This window comes from Corvus brachyrhynchos, unplaced genomic scaffold (assembly GCF_000691975.1).
Source record: "Corvus brachyrhynchos isolate BGI_N302 unplaced genomic scaffold, ASM69197v1 scaffold22, whole genome shotgun sequence".
Taxonomy (NCBI): domain Eukaryota; kingdom Metazoa; phylum Chordata; class Aves; order Passeriformes; family Corvidae; genus Corvus; species Corvus brachyrhynchos.
In genome coordinates, this window is record NW_008238355.1 from 6,741,231 (window position 1) to 6,763,679 (window position 22,449).

General features: G+C 38.5%; 1 protein-coding gene across 1 annotated transcript in view; it reads left to right on the top strand.

The window, feature by feature from the left end:
- The first annotated feature begins 2,423 nt into the window (after positions 1 to 2,423).
- The window catches only part of PCSK5 (proprotein convertase subtilisin/kexin type 5), a 209,562-nt gene continuing 189,536 nt past the window's right edge, over positions 2,424 to 22,449 (top strand). Inside the window, 2 exon segments of the mRNA XM_017735342.1 lie at positions 2,424 to 2,525; positions 4,105 to 4,245. Of these exon segments, the coding sequence (XP_017590831.1) occupies positions 2,424 to 2,525; positions 4,105 to 4,245 (243 nt within the window).

Here is a 22,449-nt window from a genome sequence, read left to right on the forward strand (position 1 = left end):
ATATGGAAGAAATATTTTTAAGAGCACGCTTAGAAAGTTTCATTCTTGTTTCATGTTATCTTTAAAATTAACACATTTTCTCAACTTTATATAAAAGATAATACCTGATAAATACAAATTTAATGTAAATATGTGAATGCTTTGGTTTTCTGGGATGCTGCTGTGATACCAATTGTTAGTTCCAAGAATTATTTCATCCTTGAACAAACATAGTATAGTACAACTAAAATGTATGTATAGATCTGTTGAAAATGTTTATCTACAAATACTACTTTGAAAAAGATTAGGTCTCCCCTACCCCCACTGTCCATTCTTTTTCCTTTGGCCAGGCAATACTTCCCTATTTCTTTTTAAAGAAATCATGCCCTCTGTTTAAAAAAAAAATAGGGCGATTACAAAGATTTCCCAAGGATATATGAGTTAAACTGCCGTCAGTCTCTAGCAGTGGTCGTTAGCTCTGGTGTTTCTGTCTAGGTATTGCTTTTCTGTGAGAGTGCTTCTAGGACCTGGGAGTTAAAAGTATAAAAAACAATTTAACAAGAACATACACAATGATAAGTTTTATTATGCTTTAGTTATATGGTTTAACTCTTCTTCCCAGTAGTCCAAGGAATTGGAAGGTCTAAGTAAATTCCCATTAAGGTAAAAGGAGGCAAAAAATTTTTAGTAATACTGGTGTTACTTTGCTGTGAAAGGCACTGGCAGTTAGTGAATATGAATTTAATTATCTTAAAAGATTTGGGTGCATTTTAATTCCTTGTCAATTGTGAACTAAAGCTGTAGGTCTCACAATTCTAAATAATCACTATTATTATTTGAAAACTAACGGTGTTTGGAAGACATGGCGTTGCAATTATCATACATAATTCCGAGGGCTTAATTCCATCTCCTCAGTCCAAGTTCTCAGAGGCAGTAGAGCTGACAAGGATTACAAAGCCTCATGCTGTCCCCTTTGGGCTGGAAGCACACAGATCTTCCAGTCTCTTCCATATGGATGGCTAATGCTGCTAAACTGTAGAACCTCCAGGAGTGCAATTAGGTCATCTCCTAAGTTTGCTGGTTTGAATGCCCTCAGAGTGGTCAGCTAGAGTTAATCTTTAGTAAATAACGAAATAAATAAACCCCTTAAACTAGTGCAAGACAAAATACTGAGGACTGGGTAATATTGAGACCTTTGTAGCACAAAACAGGATGGATGCTTATTTTCCCTGTAATATAGCCTTTCTATTTAAACAGTTCTGTGAAGTTGTAAAATCGAGTTGCTTGTCTGAGCTGAGTCTTTTCAGTAATATGTGTGCTTGTGTAGACACACAAAGTAGTGGGTTTCTAATGCACTCCAAAGGCAGCAACGTCTATAAAAGTTCAGTAACCTTTATAGGTTACTGCTGTGGTGAATATGCACTGTACAGGTCTCTGAAGACTTACGAAGCAAGACTTAACATCACTTCCCAGCAGCTAGCACTTCAATCTTATTTGAGGCTATTGATGAGTCCAGGAAACATCCTGGAAGTAATTGATTACATCCCTCCGTCTCAGGGAAGCATGCCATCACTTGCACTTGCGCTAAGCCTGGTGTCAAATTTCAGTGATTGTTATAAATAATAGTAGTGTAAAAAGAGTGCAACAGTTATCTGATGCTACTGGTCTGTGCTTGAATTGGAAGGGACCTACAGTGGTCATCTAGTTGACAAATTCAGGGCTGACGGAACAGTTGCAGTACATTATTAAGGGCATTGTCCAAATGCTTCATAAATACTAACAGGCTTGGGGCATTCACAACCTTCCCAGAAAGCCTGTGTGACTATCCTCTTGGTAAAGAAACACATCCTAAAGTCCAGTGTGAACCTTCGCTTGATGCCATTTTGAACCATTCCGACACATCCCTGACTCCTAGGGGGAAGAGATCAGCACCTCCGTCTCCTTGTCCCCTGCTCTGGAAGCTGTAGATAGAGAGCAGTGAGGTTACCTGCCTGCTATTCTCCAAGCCCAAGTGCTCAGCCCCACTTCACAAGCCTTGGCTTCCAGGCTGTTCCTCAGGTTTACTGGCCTGCTCTGGAGGCGTTCAAGGACCTTCACATCCTTCTTAAATTGTGGGGCCCAGACCTGCACACAGTACTCTAAATGAGGCTCACCAAAGCTGAGTATGGTGAGATAACCACCTCCTCTGTCTGGCTGGTTATGCTGTATTTGAGGTACTCCAGGATGCAGTTTGGCCTCATGGCTGCCCAGATTCATGGCTGAGTCACGCTTAGCTTGATGTCGGCCAGCACCCTCAGGTTACTCTCTGCAGGTCTGCTCTTCAGCCCCTTCTCTCCCATTTTATGCTTGTGCCTGGTGTTACTTCATCCCTAGTGCAAAATCCAGCATTTCAACTTTTTAAATTTCGTCCCATTAATCATAGCCTAACGCTCTTATCTATCCGGATGCATCTGCAAGGCTTTTGGTCTCTCAGGAGAGTCAACAGCACCTCCCAGTTTGGTATCATCAGCAAACTTGCTAATGGAGCACTTAAATCCTATATCCAGGTTGTTGTTAAGCATATTGAGCAGAGCTGGTCCTAGAACTGAGCCCTGAGGAACAGCACTGTTGACTGGCCACCAGCCAGATGTAACCCACTTCACTACAACTGGGCTCATCTGTGCTGTGCTGAAGATGTGCCACTTCAGCTGGAATTGCCTTTCAAAGAGAAAGCAGCATGTAAATTACTCTAGTACTAATATACTTTAATTAGTCTTAGACAAACCAATTCCTATTTAATTTATGATAAACTAAATTGATTTAACTGAATGTTTTGGTATTTTTGTTACACTAGACATAAGTTACTCATCCCAAAATGAAGATATTGATGGACCACTCACACAGACTGGCATTAATATCCTGGACCCTGTTGCAGTTTTCCCCATTAGGCGAATTCATTTAAATTGTTGCTGTTTTCTATTAATATCAGTATTTGTAGTCTACTTTCATATTTTCTCAAGATTTTTGTTTACTAATATTCTAAATATTCTTGGAATTCATGAGTGATTTATTTCTAGTTCTCTGCATGTCTTTGCTGCTGAACTCCCAAGTTTCCTGCATGTGTGTTCTTATAGATGCAAATTCAGAAATCTGAGGGATTTTTTAAGGTGAAAGTTTTCAAGTGTTGCTCCATCCTCTTAGATGATATCGTTCAGCTCCATTTGGAAAACCAAGCCTGTTTCAGGAGGTCACTTTGAGTTTTAACTTGAAATGACAGTAGGCTCAATTGTACCTTTTTTGCTTATCATTGAGGAACTTGAAACTAAATTACTAAGTATCTTACAAGATTTGCAGTGCAATAATAGGTCAAATTCCTATGAGTTCCTATGGGTTCAAATTCCTCCTTGAATTGGAGAGGCATTCTCCCAAAGACAAGGAGACTGAATGTTAGTTTGTAGGTGAGTGAAAGTGAAGTTTCAAGTTAAAAATGAGAAATGAAACCAGCCATATTGATGACTCTGGAAAGGAAGATTTCTTTTTCAAATTGTGATGGCCATCTCACTTAAGTATTTATATTTCAATTGTTTACTGAAGGGATAAGTCAGAAGCATTTTTATTACACCATTGTGAAATTTGCAGTTTTGCATGAATTGATTTTGTACCTCAAATGAATTATTATCCTATGAAGTTGCCATTTCCATCTTTCTTTCTTCTACTTTTGCTCTCATTTGACAGAATGGGAAAACAGTTACTGTTGTATAGTCTGATGCTGTGAATGTCCTTTTCAATAACCAAGTCTAGTGTGTTTTACAGTGCATTTCCATAAGCAAACTGGATGGAATGCTTTTTAATAACCCTATAGCCATTTAATGATTTTTATACTTGTCGTTTAAGGACAGTTTGGATATAGAGAAGTACTGCATATAAATTAAACATTAAAAAGGTAGATAGAGCCAGACTAAGCAGCTCAGTTATGGTCTTTGGTTATGCAGTTACTGCCTCAAGGATACTTCATATACTTAATATCATATGTCTTTCAAAAGAAAGATGATCAGTGGGTTCAAGTAACATTTCAGCACAGAGGAAATTGCATAATTTATAGACTTTCCAAAATGAAAAACAGGAAACCAGTTTCATTAAATTAAGTCTTCCACTCCTTTTTTTTCTTTTCTGCTCTTACAGATTGGAACATTGAGGGACTACTACCACTTCTACCACAGTAAAACAATTAAAAGGTCAGTTCTCTCAAGTAGAGGTACCCACAGCTTCATTTCAATGGAACCAAAGGTAAGAAAATCCATGCATGTATTTGAGGAAAAAGCCTTTGCATTTTTTATATGAGATACTATACCAGAGGACATTCACCTGAATGACATATAGCATTACAAGGATTAACCCTATCTGTTTTCTAAGGTTCTAGTTCTCATTAAAACAAAGTGAAGATGATACCATGCTATTAAGTTTGTGCTATTCTTGGAACATAAGGTCCACCATTATTCCTGGATGAGTACTTGAATTTTGTTAATGCACTAATTACTGTGCTATGCTTCTCTGCAAAACCACATGTGTAAGATTTATTCTTGCAGATCCCTTCTGTGAAACAACCAGCTTTAAAAATGCAATGTGGGATGGTACAATGTTCAGAGGAAAGTTTCTCTTGCTTTTTTTCTTGTCTTCTTCTGGACTTGGTCTATGAGGGATTAAAAAGAATACTCTTTTCTGTGGTCCTTTTGGTAGTTCCACTGATCTTAATTTTAAGATCTGCATACCATTTCTTTGTAGCACACATTATAATAGGTAACCGCCAACACAATTTAATTACTCGTTTATAGTTAAGTATAACATCCTCTAGTATCCTACCCAGGACACACTTTTGTTTGAACCTTTAATTTCAATGATTAGTATCTTATTCACTGACTGCAGAATTGGACTGCCTCTGGTTTTCTTTTAGAAAAAGTTTGGTGAAGATCCCATTAACTTTTTTTATGCTGTTCATGCAACGCAGTCTTGCCAACAAGCCCCCGGGCCACTGGTGTGGTAAAAACAGAGTCAAGCTTTTCTTTAATTATTGGATGATGAATGTTCCCTGTGAAGGATTTGTCAGGTTTTACTTAACAAATCATTTATGAGAAGTAAAAGTTACTTGTGAAAGAGTTTGAACACTGTACAAATTGAGCATCATATAGGAATACTTCTGCCATCTGGAAAACTGTATTTAGGGCTGAGGTTCCTCTTGAGGATGGGACAAGACTAGGAATGTACACAAAAAACTGTGTTCAATCCTGTGGTCATGAGGCTGAACTGCTTAACCCTTTGAGAGCACCAGCAGCTCTGCTGAGCAGTGTATGTTGGGGACTAGTATGAAAGTGATCAGGGCCCAAATCTATGTTCCCACGAGTACTGAGACCCACCATTCAAGCAACAAGCACTGCACACAGAATAGGCGAAAATGCAAAAGGAAGGGAAAGTGTTCACATCTGCATCAATTCATGCTCTTTCCATATGCACAGAGGTGGAGCGATTTACACACAACTGCACAAGTTCGCTTGCATGTACCACCATAAACTGTGGTGTTACACCCAGCTTCCAGATACCCCGTCTGCACCTCTGGCAGACAGTCCTGACTACTTTGGCCAGAATAGTGAGAGACTCTTAAGGCAGAACACAGCAGAAAATCAGAGTTATCTTTTATTTTCCACATTATGCCGTTTAGGTGTTGTCTCCAATCTGTGCTGCTGCTGGTATAGAAATTCTACATTTCTGAACCATTGTTACATATCACTTCAATATTGAGAAGCTCTAGTGAGGATTATGCAAGGTACTCAACCCTGGTAATGATTCTGAACCCAAAGAGAAACAGATAGTCTAATACCTAGATCTTTCTGACTGCTTCACTGAACCTGGGTTTGGGAATTCTTATGTGGCTGCAGACATATCAATAAATGAACATGTATTTGTAGCGTAAAGATGACTATGTCCTCAGTGTGTATAATATTTAATGATTATTAAAACACACTGGCAATTTAATTGCTCTATATAAGCTGGTCCTTTTAAAACAAAAGCTCTAATGTTAAATGAGGCGCATTGCATTGCTATGAGAATTTGAAAGGACCACGTGCTATTATATTTATGAATGTGATGGTATCTAATGCCAATATTTGCAGGAGATTAGTCAGCGTGTGTATTTGGGAACAAAGAAAAACTGAGGTTTGTTTACTTTCTAAATAATTTGATGGTAATTTACTTAATGCAGAAAAAGGTCTCCCTGTTACATGTACATGGAATTAACTTGTTCTGTGTTGCTTTAGACATGGATCACTAATTTTTTACTTCACAAAATTTTAAAGGATGGAATTCTGATTGAGTGGCAGTTCATTATGTAAATAACCTGCATATAATGGAAGAAATTATGAAATTTGGTATTTCTGAATTATTTTCATGGATGGTATTTGATTTCATTGTGTGAATGCATGATGAAAGATGTAGAACTAATAGAAAATCTTGTTATTGTGGATTTAAATTAATGAATTTTGAAGATCTTTGGTTTGATTTTCTTCTGGAAAAGACTCTTCATACTGTTATAAACAATATGAATAGATCCAACAGGGAGCATAATAACTGGGTGTGGCACTTAGTGCTGTGATCTGCTTGACAAGAGGGAGGTTGATCAAAGGCCGGACTTCATGATCTTCGAGGTGCTTTACATCCTTTTGTGATTCTTTGATAAATTGAAGACATGTGGATTGCACATTTTGACACTTTCTCAGCATTAACCTGTATTAACCTCATATCATCTGTATTTAGTTGATAAGGTAAAGGATATGCAGTGTAACACAGGTAAAGGATATGCAGTGTAACACAGTTTTGTCAATTATCAGCCACATCTTTACCTAGCAATGCTACATGTTGTCATTTAGCAATGAAAAAGATGAAGCAGTTTTAGGGAAGAGATGCACAAGTAAGGATGTAATTTCCTTAACATAGATTGTAGTGGAGAAAATTTGAAACATAACTTCATTCACATTATCTTTCTAGGCCAGTGAATAGTTATGTGGCATTTTGCATGTCTTAATAGGAAAACATAGAAGTGGAAGAAGTCTGTGGATTTAAAGCGGAGATCAAAGCCAATTGAATGAAATTTATTTACAGAGGTTTCTGGTCTCCCCAGCTGATGTGCTGTTTGCAGTTGGCCTTTGGCAGGGGTCAGTGGGAGTGCCACACCATGAATTAAGAGCCTTTTTAGCTTTAGAGTTTGCTCTGCAAAGTTATTTTGGTGATACTACAATGCATGAAAAAATGGGAGCGGGAGCAAAAAAGAAGTGGGAAGATGACAGAATGAGTCCCTACTTGAAAGCTATCATGAAGCTCTAATTCAACTATTAAATAGTTGAGAGTGTTGATGGTAGGCCATGTATTGAAACCAGACTATTACAGCACTTCCAGGGGTGAGAAGAAAGAGCTGAGGTATGTCTCTGTGTTTTGCAGTGGTGAATTGAAGAGTCACAAAGTGGGAAACATTGCAAACAAAGATTGAAACTGCAGTCTGAAGGCCAGACTTTTCATCAATACAAAGGATGAGAGAAATCAGGTGGAGCTTTTCTATTAGTAAAGAGATGACAATTCCAATGAAATTTGAGAGTTGAAATGTATATGCATGACAATAGTACATGTAAATTAAATGGACAGCACAGCTGGAAAAACTTTCTTTTTATTCTGAACTGTTACATAAAATGAAGAGGTTTTAGTGAAGAGCTGTGATAATGAAAAATATTCTATAGAATAGGTAGCATAAATAATCCTAGAAGATGACAGTTCTTAGGGTAATAGAAGGCAGCTTTAAGATTGATAATAAATAGATGTACTGAAGTTTGTTCTGTTTTTATCATGAGGTCCTCAGAGTCTTCCATCACAACAGAGATCTGAAAAGGACATGTGGGCCACAGTGATGCTAAAAAATGTGGAATTAATAATTTGCGTTCCTGTCAGTGTGACATCAGCCAACTTCGGATTATTACTGTTTCTTTATCAATCTGTACTAAGATGGCATCTCATATTTTTCTAATTTTAATGAATTTCAGGTAGGTTTATTTAGGGTTTGAATCCTGTTTGATGGATCAAGTTCATTTATCTTTTAGAAACAGAAAGATTTACAGTCTCATTGAAATAAGAAGTAAGGCTGGCTACTTTCACGTAAGGAAGATACTCTGCTTGAGTGCAATTTTGCGGTAGTGTCATGCCTTTTGTCAACTCTACTCCAGGATCAGAGTACCTGGGAAAACATTACTCCAGACATTTATATTTTACGCAGCCTGATCTAACCATACACAGAATGTAGCAGTATGACAAAGGAGAAAGTGTTACCTTTGCCATATCAAGCTGAACAGAACTCATAGTATCAGCATGTAAAATGCTGGCAAGCATATCTTTGGTGACACCAAATGATGCGGGCTGTTTTCAGGCAATAGGAAAGTAATGCCAGAAGCCTGTCCTTATTACTGGTAGTACAGTTGTGTTCATGAGAGGGCAAAGGGGAGCAGAGTTATAGCAGCCATGAGTAACCTGGGGCTTTTAAAAGCTGGCACCATGGACTTAAAGCTTAGAGAAATTAGATGAGAATGTTATTATGGGTAAGGTGATATTTAGTTGTTAAACCTTAGTAAACAAAAATATTTTGTTAGACATACAGGATAACACAACAGTTAAACAGTGGAACCAGGTGAGTTACTGATGTCTGCATGGGTAGCCATAAAATGTACAAGCACACAGGGACCAAGAATCAATAAATGCTACTTGGTTGCAAAAGAATAAGAACTGTCATGGTGTTTATTTGTTCAGAATTTGACTGGAGCTTTAAGTTAGTTCTTAAATAATGCAATATTTACCACTGTGGCTCCTTTAATTAATTACCTGAAAAAGCTTTTGCATGAGCAAGTCTCACATCTTTAACTTAGTAAAAATCAATAATAAGTCTTGCTATTTTCAAGAAGCCTGTTATTGGGTGAGTTAGAACATGAACTGAATCACAATGAATGAGAGGGAATAGCAATATTTCCCTAAATCACCTGCTTCTGGGATATTTAATTAGTTTCATGTAAGCATGAGCAAATAGTCCTGCAACTTGGATTTTTTTTTCAAGGCTTTTTGAAATACAAAGTTGCTGTTCACTTATGAAGAATTTCAGTATATCCTGCTGGAATTAGTGGTATTCTAACTGTTCGTTGTGCTGTGAATTTTGCATAAGTTGGTTTGTATTTTGTTTGCTTAATGGTAATTGAAACCTGTACTTATAGGGGTGCCTGTTATATTAGTTTTAATATAAACTGTATTCATCAAAAACAAGAATTTTTTTAGCGTGATGAGGCTGCATCACACTGATTTTTATTTGTCACTCAGTGATGACTATTCAGCCGTTCAGAATGCACCTAGACCTAGAATAACAACAGGGGGATAGATCCCACTGAGTATAGCAATAAAGTAGCTTCATTTTGTAGCAGGCTTTTCCCTTATCACAGAATTCTAGAATAGTTTGAGTTAGAAGAAACTTTTTGAAAGTCATCTAGTCCAATCTGCCTGCAATGAGCAGGCACATCTTCAACTAGATCAGGTTGCTCAGGGCCCTGTTTGACCTGACCTTGAATTATTTTTTTCTGGAATGGGGCACCTACCTGTCCACTCCAGACAGCTTGGTCCAGGGTTTCACCACTCTCATTGTAAACGATTTATTCCTTATGTCTGATCTGGACGAACCCTCTTTCAGTTTAAAAGCATTTCTCCTTGTCCTGTAGCAACAAGACCTGCTATGAAGTTTGTCCCCATCCTAGTGGTCCCCTATACATACTGGAAAGCCTCAGTAAGGTCTCCCTGGAGCCTTCTCTTCTCAAGGACAAACAACCTCAACTCTCTGTGCCTTTCCAAATAGAAGAGGTACTTCAGCCCACTAACCGTCTTTGTGGCCCTTCTCTGGACTCAGTCCCAACAAATCTTCCTGTACTGAGGACCCCAGTGCTGGATGCAGCACTCAAGGTGGGTTCTGCACCAACCCAATAACTGAAACACTTGAGAAGGCAAGTTGAAGCTTCTAACTGTTATGAGGAAGAGCAGCCTAAAATTTGGTGTTCCTTTTCTGCACAGGGAACAGTGTTCTGTCTGTGGTGGATACAAAACCAGTGTAAGGATGAACCTTGAGTGATTGTAATCTAAAAATGAAAAGCCAACATCACATGAATATATATGACCTTCCCTTTTTACTCTACTGGCCAAATCCACTGCTTCTATAAGAGGAAATATCTGTTCTTGAGTCAGCAAATTTTGTCACATAATGGTAATTTCTCTTAATTTATTTACAATAGGTAGAAACATTTAATAAAGTTAATTGTGACTCTACTGAGACAGGTTTATTTCTAAAGAACAAAAGTTTTGTTAATGTCTAATTAATAGCTGTTTGTACTTAAAGAAAAAAAAAATAGTCATTAAAGTTTCCTAGTGGAATTACCTTTTGATGTTTTCCACTAGAAGCAGGAAAACAACCAGTAGGAATTCAGTGTAATATAATTTTAGAAAAGGAAAATGTTCACTGTTGGGGAATATGGAAGTTTTTCTTGAAATATATTACTGTATTCAGTTACCTACACTTAGATTTCCCTTTTGTCATGATTTCACATGATTTCGTCATGATTTCATCAGTTGTTGGCATCTGTCTCAAAGGAGTTTTGTTCCCTCAATATATCTAATTTCAAGTGCATTAAAAAAAAATCAGATTAGATTCCAATTTTTCACTTGCTAAGTCATTTTACAGAACTCCTTGGCAAAGACCATCTCATTGTTAACTTTTGGAAAAGGAGATTAGTTCAGAGGTTTTAACTGGCTTGCTCCCTAATTAATGTAGCAAATGAGGAATTAAATCGTCCTCTCCCACCCACTGGAAACAACTAAAACATTATTTTGCAGGATTATATTCTTTAATTATTTTTGTAGCATTATTTTCTTTAGATGGTAAAGAGATGAGTAAGGAACTTGAAAAACCTCAGGATGGTGAGGAGAAGGTCAGGATTTTGACCAGGATTCTTTTTGAGAAAAAGCTTCAGTGCCCCCACCCTTTTTATCAAGTTTTTGCAACATCACAGAAACCCGGTGCTGGACCAGCTGTCAGATGCCCCATTTCAGGACTCAGCAGTCTTTAGGGACTGTGGTAGAGCTGCTGTCATGGTCTCTAGACTTCATAGTCAATGAGAAAGATGTTGGCTGACACTGAAGTGGCAGGCAAGGACTCAGCAATGTCTGACAGAAGTAGCTAAAACTTTCTGGATCAGGAATATTTAAAATTAGGCAGATTTCATTTGTCTCTTTGATGTATTTGGAACTTTCTGGTTTTAGAGAGGCAAAAGCAAAAGACCCCACGTATATGCAATGACCTGGGACTTTGCAAGGGACTCATGCTATTAAGAGAAGAAAAAAATATAAATAGCCTATTCTGAATTTTGCAGACTATGTGTCTTAAACATGGTAAGTCTCAAAGAATTAAAAACATTGGCTAGATTGTAACTGGATTTTAGCTTAGAACTGTTTAAAACCATGGAGGATTTTTCTTTTGAGAAATCATGTACTTTGACCTCCCTGCACTTGGTGAATTTGGGGCTTGTGGCAATAGGACTCCTTGGCTTTTGTTTTGTAGAGTGTGTTCTGCTTTTAAAATACATTCCAGCAAACATGTTGAGCAGAGGTTAGGATCAGTGACAGTATTTCCAACTATAGCCTAGATCTTGTTACAGAAAGTTGTTTGGGAACCTTCAAAAATATATAGAAATATTCTTTAGGCGTAATTGAGGGGAAAACTCCCTTCAGGGCATACTTTTTCTGTGTTGGGAATAAATATTTCTTGAAGTTGATATTATACAATGCTATGTTCACATAGTAAGATGAAGATTCTGAATGTAACATACCTCTTAAATTTCTCGGGTTTGGGGACAAAGCAGGGAAGAAAGTCATGTACGTGTTTTCCTTTCACTGTCACTAGAGGAACCTCAACAAAAATATATTTAGGTATCTTAACAACTAATTGTAGGGTTCATATGTGATAATAGTTACAGTTTTCTTGTGCAGACTGCTGGAGCTGCAGTGCTAATCCTAGCAATGGACAAATTCAGAAAAACATTTTACTAGACCTAACTGCATTTAGCATTTGACATCTTATTTTACAAAATAAAAGTATTTAAGATACAATTAGTTACCAATACTTCTTTTGGTTCCTTCCTTATATTCAGTAGGCATTAGAACAGCTCAGGATATCATTAGTGCAAAGTTGACTGTACATTAATGAATAACAAAAACAGGGAGGAAAAAAACTTTGTCCGTCTGTTGCTTCATCAGAGGAAGATGTTAGCATCACAATCATGGAGTTAAAGTTTGGAGAAGTTATTTGAGCAGCATGCACTCCAGGATGGTGCAGCACACTCTGAGAGTCTTCAGCTAACAACTGATTTGAGCAGGGACTAATAGAGGTCACAGCTGCTTTTGTTGAGAGTGCAAAAGGTGTATGCAGTGTGCAGAGTAGCTAACTTAATTAGACAGCATTGAGTTGTGTTTTGAGTTAGAATAGTTTTGGTCAGAAGGGACCTAAATGTCACCAGTTCCAGCTCCAGTTTAGATGCTTTCTAAAGTCTCTCTATTCTGGGATAAGATTTTCTCTGCACTTCTCTGTCAGAATGCTTTCTTGCTTAATGGCACATCTGTCTGGTTTGCTCTCCCTGTGCAAGCTGGGAATGCTCACCCTCACTCAAAGTGAGACCACTAATGGTGGGATATACAATGCGTGTGAAGGCAGACCACGCAGACTTGGATAGCCTTATTTTGAAAACAAACACACAAACTATAAACCCAGGGAAAATCCATTTGCAACCTAAAAAGGAAAAGGGTGTTACATTCCTCACACAATTCAGGAAGCGCTAAAGGATTTTGCTCAGCCTTAGTGATGGCAAAAGCACTTTAGGTGAGTATATATGTGGAGATTAGACCCATCAGAAGAAAATTTCAATGTAGCAGTTATAAACATTTAAAAGCAGAGGGTTATAAAGAAAAGATATTTGCAGTCCTTAGTCCTTAGATGCTAGTAGGTGTTAATGCTTGAGTTTCTTTAAAGTTCCATTAAAGTAGTACTTGCTCCTATGTTTTTTAGCAGCAAAGTGCATTTATAGGTAAAAAATGACAGGACACCTAAATATTTAAAAAAACCCAGGGAGATCTAGTCCTCTAATTTTTAATCTGTATTCTAAGAGCTTGATAGTGTAGACAGCAGCTCTGACAGCTGCAGGGGTCTTGTGTTTCACTAAGGATACTTAAACTGTTGTTAAAGTCAGTTTGCATTGAGAGTGTTAGAAAGACTGCAAATTGGTGGTTTGGCTACTGGGCTGTAAAATTGCTGAATGTCAGAAAGTGTCAGAAGAGGAGGAACTGAAGAGATCCTAGTTTTGATCTTTTAGAAAGATGCACCATTCTGGAAGCAGCTGATCCTGCAAGGCCAAATGCCAAAATATCAGCAGGGAGAGAGGAAGAGATTGAAAGAAAACACATTTGGAAGGGCAGATCTCAGAACTAACTGTTCATAAAGAAATGTAACAGAAAGCTTCTACACACCGTTTCCTGAGGAGATCCAGCTTCCTCTGATGCGGATGATATTGGTTGTATTGCAGGACATTCATAGAAAAATGAATTAAAGTTCTTTTTTTTTTTTCTCCTCTCTTGCATTTGGAAAACATTCTGGCAATAATATATGCTCCTGACATAATGGATCAAGATTTTTATGCATCTGTTTTCCTGCTTCTGACAGGCAAGACAATAATGTTTAATTCCAGTGGTTGTTATTTCACCCAACAATTATAAATGGGGACAGCAAGAAATCATGAGACACATAGATAATTTGTTGTATCTGGGGTTATTAACAGGTAATTGAAGGCAGGAAAAGGGAGCTGGAAAGACACCCCTCCCCAAAACAAAGCAAAAGAATCTCCCCACTACCCAACTTTTTGTGATCCTTTCTTTTAGGATCGTTTTGAAAGCCAGTGTCACTGAAAAGCCACTCATCATCCTTGGCTGATCTCTATTACTCTTATCAGATCCTCGCCAGCTTTAGTGGTTCAGAGGAGGTGCCAGGCAGCTGTGTCCTGTTTGCAGCTGTGCTGCTTGCATGTGTGCAGCCTTCATCATACAACTTTCTCCCTCCCGCTTCTGACTCCCCACCTGCAAAACACAGACAAGGCTGACGGTTGAATAAAATTTCTGCCAGTGGCAAATGCAAACCAGAGTGCTATGTATTTTATTCTGTGAAATTTTATTTCTCTTGGTGTCGCACAGAATGTTGTATGAATCTGAGCAACATTTTAGTAGAATAAAACACTTACTCCAAATCCATATAATCCACTTAAAGCAGTTGTATCCATTGGTGTGTTGACTGTTGCTTACATAACCTGTGTTTAAACTAAGTTATTGTTTGACATTATTTTTCCCATTTTTAAAAATTTATTTATTTCAAGGGAGAGTAAATGCTGGCACTCTCATTGGTGCTGAAGTTGTATATAAATATATATAAAGGCCAGAATATTGGTGTTACTTCACTTTTCTAAAGGATGCAGATTAAAAATTTCTTTTTAAGTAGCTTTACTAAACTGAGATTCAATTCACTGTTTCATCTGTAGTTGTTATAACAACTTCATGTTTATACACACACTTCATGTTTATATATATGCTTTGTGTTTTATGTATAACAACTTTGTGTTGTAACAACTCTGTATAATGAAACCAGAATTTCTGGATTCTAAAAGGTTTTCTGACTTCCAGACTGTTCCCAAAAAACTAGTTCTCAAGAATACAAATACCAATAGACTCACAGTCTTTGAGATCCAAAGAAAATCCTGCGATCATCCAGTCAAACCGTATTTTACAGCCTCAGAATTAATTTCTGTTTGATGTAGAGTGTAGGTTTTAGAAGTTTTCCAATTTTAATTTAAACTGCCAGCAATGCAAAGTATCCAGAAGTTTTTAATATGTTCTATTTTTGCTTTATGTGTGGTTATTTAACTTCAACTTTCAGCCATTTCAGACTCCTGTAACTATTTGTGAGTTTGAAGAATACGCCTGTACAGCAGTTTGATGACCTGGATATGTGTTTGGACACTGTGACCTAAAAAACTTCCCTTTCCTCAGCTGAGACGACATCCTGATGTCGCTTCCTTGTGGATCTGTTTTTCTCTTCATTATATTTGGGCTTCTTTTCTGGGTCCTTGCTGTATTAATGCTCTTCCCCTGCCTTGCATGAAGGAAACTAGCAGTGAGATTTGCAGCTTTGCTCAGTGCAGATGCTTAGTAAACTTGCTTGTCATTTTGTGAGCCCAAGTACATTGTGAAGAGGTAGTCTGAAGAAAGTATTTGGGTAATTGTTGCCATTGTGAGAGACTGAGATAGCTTATCATCTCTTCTGACTTTCACACCATTCTGGCAAATAGTGGAAGTGCAGTCAGGTGATTTTAGCTGTTGTCTGATGCTAATATATGTTTGTTTATGCCCTAAAATCTAGTTTCGCATTTCAGCCCTTTCTGTCAGCAACTAAAGGAACTGGATGAAAGATTAGAGAGATCAAATAATAGTAGTAATAGGAAAGTATATGAAAACCAGTGCAGTTTTTAAACCTTCTGAAATGTCTTCCCTGATGAGAGCAGACATGTTCTGTAGCACATCCAAGATTCTATCAAACAAAACTTAAGTTTGTGTACTCCAGAAAATACATGTTTGTACATTTGAAGTTTGTCTTGGTCAGGAAAAAAAATTGTTTTATTAGTACTGTAATCATATGAAAAAATCACATTTGTATTAGACCATCTGAAATCCTTTTATTCCAATGGAAGACAGTGTAGAAATAGCCATAAAGATTCCTATAGAATGAAATAAACATAGATGAAAGAAATTTTGTGACAACTGTAGAGACCACATTGTAACCCTCTAAGTCATATGATTGGAGACCAAAAAGTTCAAGTATATGCAATTTAAAAGTTTATCCCACAAATGATAGCCATGGATATAACAACCTTTATTTCTTTTTCTCAGTAATATGACAAGTGTTGTGAATTATGAATCCATAACAGAGTCACTGTTGTGGTCACACTTTAATTGCCAGAATGTACACAGGGACCATCCTGAAGTTGCAAAACAGTGGTGTTACCCTTGATTCAGCTGAGGCTTTAAAATAAATGGAAGTAACCAGCCGGTTTGTTAATCAGGCATCACGCCAGCCTGTATGTTACCTGATATGCAGAAATTGAGAGATACGACCTCACTGGAAGTGCTGTCCTGATTTTGTGAGGTATGGGATTAATAGTTCAGTTGAAAAAACATTTGGCTTTCTCTGGCCTACTGACTGTAGGAAAAGAAACTTCAGTCCTTTTACATTTGCTTGAGGGTTGGACTGCAGTGTTCTCTTAGGTTGGCTGTACGTGTCCTTCACAGGTAGGTTTTGGGAGTTTATTTTAAATGGTGATGATAATTATGTTTAAGAGGGGCTGTAATCAATCTTTTAATAGCAGTGAAGTTTACTGACATCTGCAGGACTGGGTTTCAGGACAGAAAGAGGCAGCTTGTTCCAGAGCTAACTGCTAACAATTCTCCTCTATTGACTTGAAGTGATATATCAGAGACAAGCACATTGGCCATGAGAGAGTGGTGTTCCCCAATGTTTAGTGTTGGGATCAGACCTGTTTAGTATCTTCATCAACAACCTGAATGAGGGGATCAAGTACACTCTCAGCAAGTTCACAGATGACACCAAGTTGGGTAGGAGTGTTGGTCTGCTATAGGGTAGGAAGGCTCTACAGAGGGATCTGGACAGGCTGGATCAATAGGTTGAGGCCAATGGTGTGAGATTCAATAAGCTGAAGTGCTGGGTCCTGCCCTTGGGTCACAGCAATCCAATGCAGCACTACTGGCTGGGGGAAGAGTGGCTAAAAAAAAACTCCGGGGGAAAGGATCTGGGGTTGCAAGTTGACTGTGGATGCACATCAGTCAGCAGTGTGTCCTTCGTGGCCAAGACCAGTGGCATCCTTGGCTTTTATCAAGAATAGTGTGGCCAGCAGGGAAGTAACTGGTGAGGCCATACCCAAATCTTGTGTTCAGTTCTGGGTTCTTCACTTTAGTGGAGACACTGAGGTGCTGGAGCAAGTCCGGAGATGGGCAAAGAAGCTGGTGAAGGGTCTATAGAATAGGTGCTATGAGGAGCAGCTGGGGGAGCTGGGGATGTTAATCCTGGAGAAAAGACTAGAGAAGACCTTATTGTTCTGTATAACTACATGAAAGGAGGCTGTAGGAAACTGGGAGTTAGGCTTTTCTCCCAGGTAACAAATAACGGGATGAGAGGAAATGGTCTCAAGTTGTACCAGGGAAGGGTTTAGATTACATATTTGAAAAAAAAAAAAATGGAAAGTGGAACTGCCCAGGGAAGTGGAGTCACCATCCCTGGAGGTGTTCGTAACACCTGTGGAAATGGCACTAAAGGGCATGGTTTAATGTTGAACACAGTAGTGGTGCTGGGTTGATGGTTGGACTTGACGATTTCAAGGGTCTCTTCCAACGTTAGTGATTGTATTATTCTAAGTAAGAGTAATTATCAAATTGTGCTACAAAGGCATCTGAAATGCCAAGGAACTAGGGAAATGGGGTGCTGTAAAGTATGCCACTCATACTTCCATAAAGTGTAAAATTCAACAAAAATCTAATACTAAAGCTTAGTACAAGCACTTTGGCTCAATTCTGAATTTTAAATACTACTTCTAAGTATATGCTATAAGCAGGGTCGGCTTGAAAAAAAAAAATTTTCCTTATGATTAAGGATAGACAGGCACAATCAAATAAACCCAAACGGGATCGAGTTTTCCTGTGGTTTAATGTACTCTGATCAGAAAACTGCTTAATTTGATATTTAGTATATGCTCTGTGACTGAATTTTTCCATGGCAGACTTATGTGAAAAATTTCCTTAAAAAATTAAGCAAAAGTTCTGGAAATAGGCTGAGTTATTTGTGGTACTTTCTTATGTTCTATTAAGAGGGTTTTGGTCAGTGAAGAGACTGCTCAGAAGATGTATTTACTTTAGTAAGTCCAGTATACCACTGATGGATATTACATACCACTTAATTATGGAATACTTTTACTGTCTTACTAATTCTCAGTGGATTTTCTAAATGGCAGTTGAAACCATGGCAAACTCTTGACTGAATCAACACTTTTGGAATTACACTGGTGTTTTTGACATTTGAATTTAACCCTGTGGGAGAGATTTGTCTTCCAAAGATGTCATTAAATGAATTAAGGCCATCTTAAATTAGCACTTGCAGATGTCACAAGGACTTAAATGATTTATGACATGAGTTGAAGGACTGACCTAAGGAAAGAAAAAGATCACATCAGAAATTTCTACAGTTTTTTTTAATATTCATAATAATTGCTACAGTAATTCAAACATGAAATCCAAGATAGTTCAGCTGCCAGATGTTAGATTCCAAAGCTAATGAAGTTTAGAAAGCTTAAAGTTTTATCCTCTAGTGAGCACTGGGTCAGCCTTTTGGTTTATTAAGAACATGCAATTTTAGGCCTAAGTTAGATGGAGTTGCAACATACAAGTTTACATTCGGAGTGATATTAACACTAATCCTCCCGGTACATTGAAATTCAAGATGATTACATTGTCCCAAGACTAGGTATTTCTAGATACTAACATTGTAATCAATGGTGTAAGCAGAGCTTTAGATACTGTACCAAGCAGACCTGTCAATTAGAGGCCTCTTAAAATTGTGTTCAAAATTGTGAGCTTTTAGCCCTTGAGTTGTTACAATGTGAGGTGTGTGACCTGTGGCTAAAACTTATAAACTACCTTGTATAAACATAGAAGTTGCTTTTGAGCTTGTGCTGTAGACTTTTCCTCACTGTTCTAAGGCTGAGTTATTTTGGAAACTGAACCAGAACATCTGAGTTGGTTAGGCCATTTCAGACCTGAGGAAGGGAAAAATTCCCAACTGCTTTAGATGCTTGCTCTTTGCATATGACAGCTGGGGCTGGTGCTGCTGGAAGCCACTGGCCAGGAGCCCAGGCTCCCTGAAACTTGTTCTCAGCTCTCCCACAAAACTGCTGTGTGATTTCAATCCTGTAATTTTGAGCTGCTTTGTGGTCAGCTGTGGTACAACACTCAAGAAGGGAGGAGGTTGGGCAGTGGCTGTAGCCATGTTCATTTATCAGTTACTACAGCTGTACCTATGAATAGAAAACCTGTCAAGACTTCCCCAAGGAGAGAAATTGTGGGTCCTTTTGCCTTTGATTGTTCCCTGGTTTTCCAGTCATCCATGAATCCTGGCCAGCAACAGATATGCTGAGCTTTTCCAGAATTTCAGTGTGATGCTTTTGCCCTTCCCAGCAGCTCTGGCTGCTATTAAACTGCCTCGGGACATAGCCTGTCTTCCTTCATCACTAGCCAGGCTGTTCCCTTTTCTGTTCACAATTTATTCCTCTACAGCCTTGTTCCTAAATGAAGAAGACTTTTTTGCCACAGTTTTAGGCTGGTATGTATGGGTTTATGTGAAGAGCTTGTAGCTCTAGGGGTGGGAAGGCTGCAAGGGAAAGGCGAAGGACATTTCAGTTACATTAAAATGCTTAGCTGTGAATTCTTGTACCTCATGGATGTGGAAGTATGGTTATACTGCTACAGTTGATCACAAATATATAGCAAAGCAGATAGAAACCACTTAAGTCATATCAGGACTGACTGGCTTTTCTGTGGCTATGAGGTGGAAAAATGTGCAATGGATTTTAGCTTTGGTCCATGGGAAACACTGCAGTAGTTTGGCCTGCTGTTGTGCAAGATATATTTCTTTGGGCTTAAGTGGTAATTTCAAGGATTATCTGCTGTCTTTTCTCCTCTGCTTTTCTGGTTTCTGTTCAGTCTGTATTAACACCTGTTTCTTCTTTTATGTTACTTTTTTTTCAGAATCTGTAGCATAATTATGACAACTGCTTTGATTGTGGATTGTCATTGACCTTGCTGAAGAAGCACTTTCTCAGTCAGCAAGAATGCATCACATAGCACTGCTGGAGTCATTCACTTTTTCTCCAACTTTAAGCCCCTGCATTTGTGAAATGGTATCTGCAATAATTTTCCATGATCTTGACCTATGTCAACATCTACTTTACCAACTGTCTTCATCTATTTTTATGGTGAAAACTGGCTGTTTCTTTTGTGAGTCAAAGAATAATAGGTTAAGAAAATAGCTAGGATTTTAATTATGGTCCAAAAAATGACGCAAAATTCTTCTTAAGATGAGTAGTCCAGTTTTTGGGGGTCTCTCTTTTGTGACTGCACATAGATAGCAGTAGGTGTGTCAACAGTCTTTATCACTTCTCCTGCATTCCTGAGTAATGGCTCGGGCCTCAGTTGTTCACTAACCTGGATATGGCCTTTGGATATTGATATGTCCTCCTACACACTTTAACCCTAAATCATTGACCTTTTGGTTTCATTACAAAGTGAAATGCAAAAACAGAATGTTGTCAAATTATACACTTAAGTAGAGCGGGTATTACAGAAAACTTCATGACAGGACAACTAAAGTACTTACTGGATTTGTTAGAAACATGGAATCATAGAATTGTTAGGGTTGGAAAGGACATTAAAGATCATCTCATTCCAACTCTCCTGCCACAGGCAGGGACACTTTCCACTAGACCAGGCTGCTCAAAGCCCCATCCAACATGGCCTTGAGCACTTCCACGGATGGGGTTATCCACAGCTTCTCTGGGCAACATGTTCAGTGTCTCACCACCCTCAGAGTAAAGAACATTCACCTTACCTAATATCTAATCTAAACCTACTCTCTTTCTGTTTACAACCATTACCCCTCATCCTATCACTACACTCCCTGATAAAGAGACCTTCCTCATCCTTCCTGTAGGCCTCCTTCAAGAACAGGAAGGTTGCTGTAAGGTCTCCCCAAAGACCTTCTCTAGGCTAAACAATCCAAACAGTCTCAGCTCTTCCTCATAGCAGAGGTTCTTCAGCCACCTGATCATCTTCATGGCCCTCCTTTGCCTGTCTCATGCTGGGCACCCCAGAGCTGGATGCAACACTCTAGAGAGTGAGGTAGAGGAAAAGTGTCTCTTGATACAGCCCAGCATACAGTTCGCTTTTTGGGATGTGAATGCATATTGCTGGGTCTTGTTCAGTTTCTCATCCAACCATATGTCTTAAGTCCTTCTCTGCAGAGCTGCTCTCAATCCACTCATTAAACCTGTATTGAGGTTTAGTATTACCCCAGCCCAGGTGCAGGACCTTACACTTGTCTTGTTGACCTCCATGTGATTCACATGGGCCCGTGTCTCAAGTCTGTCAATCTCCCTCTGGATGGCATCCCTTCCCACTAAAATAGGAACTGTTAGAGCAATTTTTCTCCTACGGCCTATTCTGGGACAGCACAGTCTCATATTCTGTCTCTGAGAGTGCCATCCTCACTTCTGTTCTTTTGTAGCAGGGTCTTTCAGAACTCATGTATACATGAGTTGAGGGTCTTTAGGCAAATAAAGAATGAAGTGTAACATATGCAGCATGAGACCATCCTAGCTGGGAGGGAGGATGCTTGCCCAGAGCAATCTGTCTGTAGACAAATTCCAAGTAAGAGTGCTGCATTGCTGTTCATGGCCTGTTTTCCATATGATAAGGTAGCCCCCTTTTGCTGATCTGTTCTCTGGGTGTTACCTTCCATGTCCCCTTTCTAGGTTTTCTCTCTCTTTTTATCTTTAATCTGCAGTGTTCCTGTGGCACCTGCTCTCTTGTTATGTTAGAAGGAATTTCCAATTTCTTCTTACAGGTGTAGGACAGATGGAAGTGAATGAGGCAGTACAAGGGTTACAGTTACAGTTTCAGTTAGGAGTGGCACCTTCAGGATCTCTTCTTCACAGACTCCAGACCCACACCTTCACATTTAATTTTGTCGTAAGTCACAGATTCTGGTATGAAATTTATAACTTACTTCAGAGTTAGAAATTTTTTTTACCCCAAGCATATTTTCCTCAAAATGGAAAGGATTACACCTTCAGCTTGCCTGTAACTTCTGCTATATAGTAATGGCATTTTCACATGTTAGCGTTGACACATTTTCAATAATTTTGAAATGTTTACTCCAGCAGACCCTCTCATGTATATTTGAAAAAATTCTCTTTCGCAACAGTGTTTGTATGTTAAAAACCATGCTGCTTTGATAAATTGGTGGGATTTTCTTCCAGTGTGTAATTTTTTTTTCCTTTATCAAACTTTTTATTTTCCCAGTGTTTAACACTGGGTGAGGGAGATCTTACTGCAGCATACCTACATGGGGCTCCTTTCCCAAGAATTCTGTTGAATCAATGTGGCTGAAAATGGTAGAAAGTGGTTTTGATTCACACAGAGATAACATTTCATTTCAAATTGTAGCAC